Below are 5,470 nucleotides of genomic sequence, written 5' to 3'. Positions count from 1 at the left end.
ATTCTACAACAATCAATTCAAACTAATTGGTGCTAAATGAAGAATATTTTAAAATTATTTAAGAAGATAAAAATAATGTTTTTTTCCTGTAAATAAAAATTAAAAATTAAATAAAAATTAAATCTATCTTTATTATTATAAAAAAATTATGGTGTTTCATTTTTTTTCCACTGTATGAGTTATTTGTTTAAATGATTTCTTTGATAACACATTTTTAAATAAAAAAGTGTTAAAAATTTAAAGTGTGAAAAATAACTCATTTTTTCCACTTATGTTGATAATATGAAATAAAGACATTAATTTTATTCTTCAACCACAAATATATATTTTGTATATAATTTTTATAAGATTATAATTATTTTAATTTTTATTTTGAAAATAGAAAAATAGTTAATTTAACTAATTAAATTAGTGAAAAATAGTTTTTCCATATCTTTAACATCTATCTTAGTACATATTTTTCAGAAAAATAATATTTAAACAATAAAGTATGGTGAATTGTAATTGATTTATAATAACTATTATTTTTTAATTTGACAATATTATAAAATATTAAATTTAATTATTTTTTACTTACATACATTTATCCTATGATTTTTAAAATAAATAATTATTATTTTGATTATTCTCATTTTAATTAAATATAAAAATTAATTTAATTAATTGATTAAATATATATACAAATATTTTAATTATTATCAAATAAAAATATTTATTTAATAAAAGATATTAAAATGAAGAAGAAGAAAAACAATGTATGTAAAAATAAATTATATGAATGTTGTGGTCTTTTTGATAGAATTCTGTCCTCTCTAGTTATATATAAAGAAAGTTAAAAAAAAAATATTAAAACTGATATATTTCACTCTAATAATAATTATACATGAGAGAGAGCACGAGACAGAAAATTGGAGAGGCCTACTTTCCTTCATAGTAATTTCTACTCGGCCTTCATGTACGAGCCTGGTGGGTAGCTCAGAAAATTGGTAAAATAAGAATGAAAAAGATAATAAAAATAAGAAAATAGAGCCTGATAAGTAGTTTTAGTACTTTTATATATTATATATATATATATATATATATATATATATATATATATATATATATATATATATATATATATATATATATATATATATATATATATATATTATATATATATATATATATATATGTTCGAGTTCAATTTACTCCAAAAATAAGAAAATTTTTGTAGCTTATTCAAAATCTTAGTCTTTAAATTAAATTAAAATTATATTCAATTTAAAGACTATAATTTGGAGTAAATTAAAAAAACTTATTTTAAAAAAAGTTGAACTCCACTTTTTATATAATATATATATATATATATATATATTATATTATATAATATATATATATATATTATATATATAATATATATATATATATATATATATATATTAACATTAATTTATTAATTAATTAACCATTAAATTCAATTCAATTCAAATGCTATGATTTGTATGTTACATGAAAGAGTAGGAGTTTTGGAGTTGAAGAAAAGGAAGACAAACACACAAAAATGATGGTTAATATTAATGAATTCGACAATGTCCTATTTTCTATCTTTTATTTTTAAAACCAAAATTTTATTACAATGAATAAAAATGATAAGGAATAATAATAAATAATAATAATAATAATAATAATAATAATAATAATAATAATAATAATAATAATAATAAAGAATATAAATATTTTAGATGTGACAACAAATACAATTCGTATTGTGGAAAAAATAAATAATTATAACAAATACTTCATTTCATCTTTTAGTTAATATATTTCACAATTAGGGGCGGAGCTAGAAAAATTGAGGAGTGGGGGCAATATTTATCTATAAATCTATAATTATTTAAAATTTCTTATTTTTAAATTAAAAAAAATAAAACAAGTGTTTGAAATAGTTTATTAATTAGAATAAATAAATAGATAAAATTTAGATGCAAAATATTATACATGTATCCTTTAAAAAAAATTAGGTAAAAGAAAAAAATAGAAAAAAATATATTATTAAATATATGTTTATCTAAAAATTAAATACATAAAAATAAAGAAACTAGGTTGAGATTTAGGTGACTTTAATAGTTATTATATTGTATTTTCATATTGATATTAAAAAGAGGTTAAAGATAGTGCATCGAAGGAGTAAAAAAAATATTATAACAGTATTTTAAAAATAAAAGTGTGATGTGGTGGAATACATGTCTCTCATGGGTAGACAATGTAAAAATTACACTTTTAATACATATTCTTTTTTCTCTATTAAAAACACATGTATAAATTAGGAATGAAAATTAAAATGAAGTGGGGGCACATGCCTAAACTTCCTGAGCTTCTTCCCCGCTCCCAATACAACTTCTTCAATAATATAATTATAAAAAAATATATTTTGTGATAATTCAAAATAATTACTTACAAATAATACAATTAAAATAAATATAAATGAAAAGAAAGGAACAATAATGAAAATAATAATACGAATTTTAACATTTTCAACAATTAATTTACCAAAAAAATGGAGTTTGTGATAATTAAAGTTTGTATTTAAAAAACATGATAAAAATGAGAAAAAAGAATATGCACTGACAGTGTAAAATATTTTTACACTGTCAATCAATGATATCCCGCTACATCACATTTTTATTTTTAAAATACTATTATAATTTGACAAAATAAAATATTTTAATTAGATATCAGTGTAATATTTCTTTACACTGATAATGCACTACCTTTAACATCGATAGAAATTAGTAAAAAACAATAAATTCCGAATTGAAGAAAAGAAGAAAAAACAAACAATTATAATAATATATGAAAAGAAATAATGAAGACTGAACAAACATGTAGAAAATCACAGGCAAATTTACCGAGATAACCCACATTTTCGAAGAAATTCCCAAAATAACCCAGTTTTCAAAAAAATTCCCAATATACCCCACTTTTAGAGGGAGGCGCCAATTGGATTGGCGCCCCCTCTTAAAAATTGCAAGGAGGCGCCAATTGGATTGGCTAGGGCACCTGCCTCAAATGAAACAACTTCCAACATGAAAGTTGTAGATCTTTTCAAGACAATGAATTTGGATATAAATTTTGCAACATTTGAAATTTTTTTGAGAAAGTTATGGGCAGTTGAAGTTGGACTTCTGAGTTTGTCAACTGTTATCAGACCGATAATGTTTTGTATTATTGCATGTGTTTCTTTTAGGAATATGAATTTTTGTCCAACATAACATTTGAACTAGACATCTTAAATTTTCCAATACACTTGGTCCCACCTCAAAATAATAAAAAATGAGTGAGTTAGGTCCCTGCGAACTTGACCCAAAATTAGGGTTTATGTCAAAACAAGTGTATGTGAATTTTGCCAAAAGGGACCAACTTCAAGCCCTTTAGTTTGAATGATAAAAGCCTCAAATGACAAAACCTTCAACATAAAAGTTGTAGATCTTTTCAAGATAATGAATTTGGACTAAAGTTTTGCATCATTTGCAATTTTTATGAGTTAGGTATGGGCACCTGAAGTTGGACTCTTTGACATTTTATCTGTTATCTGACCTATAATGTTTTGTATTATTGCATGTGTTTGTGTTAGAGTTATGAATTTTTGTCCAACATAAGAAGTGAAGTAGACACCTTAAAGTTTCCAATGCACTTGGTCCCACCTCAAAATAATTAAAAATGAGTGAGGTAGGTCCTTGCGAACTTGACCCAAATTAGGGTTTCTGTCAAAATATGTGTATGTGAATTTTGCCAAAAGGGACCAAATTCAAGCCCTTCAACATAACAATAACAAGTCCTTGAATTAGGGTTTCTGACCTATAAATTTTTGTATTATGATATGTGTTTATTTTAGAATTATGAAAGAAACCTAATGTTTGGAGTTTACACAAAGATAAATTTGACATAATACGAATTGATATTAATAAAATTTGGATTTTACACAAAGAATCCTAATGGTGATGACCGGGATCACCTAACCGACCTCCGGTCCCACATCCCCTAGCTACCCTAACCCTTGGCCCTAACCCACGTTGACGATTCTGCACCGGTGTTTGTTCATCTGATGGTCCAGGAGCGTCATTACCTCCTACAGGAGAAGATCCGTTGAGGTATTCAGCCAACTCAGCATAGTCTTCAGTATTCAATGATGGTGTACCGGCGTAGCTGAGCTCATGACCCATGCCAGAGAAGTTGGGGTGTGGTTGACTCATGGATGGGCGACCGGGATGGTTGAAGGGGGACATGGGTGACAATGATGGGTCTAGGAAAGGTTGGAAAGGTTGTTGGGGTGTTTGGAAGAGATATGGTTGTGGGATGTTTTGGTATTGTGATGTTTGGGGTTCTTGGCTACGGTAGGTGATGGGGCGGTTAGTGTTTTGGGTAAGGCGACTTTGGTAGGGTGATGGTGTGGGTGCGAAGCGATGTTCGGTCGAAGGTTGATGGTCCATTTGTTGGTGGTGGTATGGGGGATGTTCTTGGTTTTGGGGTTGGGTGAATGGCATGTTTTGGTTGTATGTTTGTGTGTTTGTGGAACGGAAAGTTTGTCGGATAGGTGGTTGTGAGTAACCGGGCTGAGAATGTTGTTGGGGGTTAGATGTTGATCCTTCTTGTGTGTAACTTGTCTGGCGTGGGCCGTAGAGGTACATATCATCGGCGATGAATTGAAATCCAACTGATCTATACCAAGCCATATAAGTACGACTTGGTTTTACCTCATTTGGCATGACTGCGTCAGTTAAGACATGGTCATGACGGTGCTTCCACTTGCGACACTCTGATCTTGCGAAGGTTTGCCAAGGGTTGTAGTTCCATTGGTCGTTCACTTTACGCATATGCCATTCTCCTAGGCTAGCTGGGGGATCTGGGATATTCTGGACCATACCAAACTGCAGCTTCACACGGTCGGTGTTGTGCAGCTCCACTGTTGTGAACCGTATTATCGGTGTGCATGTTGTCCATACGGCTGCGTCTTCAGGGTTGATCTGATGCTCATGATCCATATTAAGGTATGGACGCCAAATGAACTGAAATGTTAAAGACGATAGGATTTAAATGAATGTAGAAAAAGTCAACATAATATGAAGAAATAATGAAATTATTTTGCTTACGTCTGCCGGTCGAAGGTGATCCAACAGGTTGCGATATTGAGTAATACAATGTCTCGGACATCTGCTGTAATTCATACCGCGTGCCGACCATCTACACCAAAAAGTTAAAATAAATTAGTTATGGGTAATAAACTGTAAGGAAGGAAGTAAAGATATAGCAATTTAAACAACTTACTTTTTTGCATATGGAAAAGTGAAGGGGTTGCTATTGACCAGTGCTAGAGACGGTAGTCTTGACCATCCCCATGCTTGTAGCAAAACAGCACATCCAGAAAATGTAGAAGTATCTTTGTGGGAGTTTTTGCACAAAGAACTATAGAGATAGGCTAGACATGCGG

At 28.8% G+C, this 5,470-nt stretch overlaps 1 protein-coding gene across 1 annotated transcript; it reads right to left on the bottom strand.

Annotated features, from left to right (window-relative positions):
* Window positions 1-3,907: 3,907 nt before the first annotated feature.
* Window positions 3,908-5,217, bottom strand: LOC127073820 (altered inheritance of mitochondria protein 3-like). The gene is made up of 2 exons (XM_051015046.1): window positions 5,133-5,217; window positions 3,908-5,048 (listed from the first exon to the last, which is right to left on the bottom strand). Exons 1-2 carry the CDS (start codon window positions 5,205-5,207, stop codon window positions 3,975-3,977), a joined length of 1,149 nt encoding a protein of 382 aa, XP_050871003.1. The 5' UTR covers window positions 5,208-5,217; the 3' UTR covers window positions 3,908-3,974.
* Between the last annotated feature and the right edge of the window lie 253 nt (window positions 5,218-5,470).

The sequence above is a fragment of the Lathyrus oleraceus genome, chromosome 4 (assembly GCF_024323335.1).
Source record: "Lathyrus oleraceus cultivar Zhongwan6 chromosome 4, CAAS_Psat_ZW6_1.0, whole genome shotgun sequence".
NCBI classification, from domain to species: domain Eukaryota; kingdom Viridiplantae; phylum Streptophyta; class Magnoliopsida; order Fabales; family Fabaceae; genus Lathyrus; species Lathyrus oleraceus.
The sequence above is the reverse complement of the archived record's forward strand: the minus strand, read 5'-3'. Positions and strand labels throughout refer to the sequence as shown.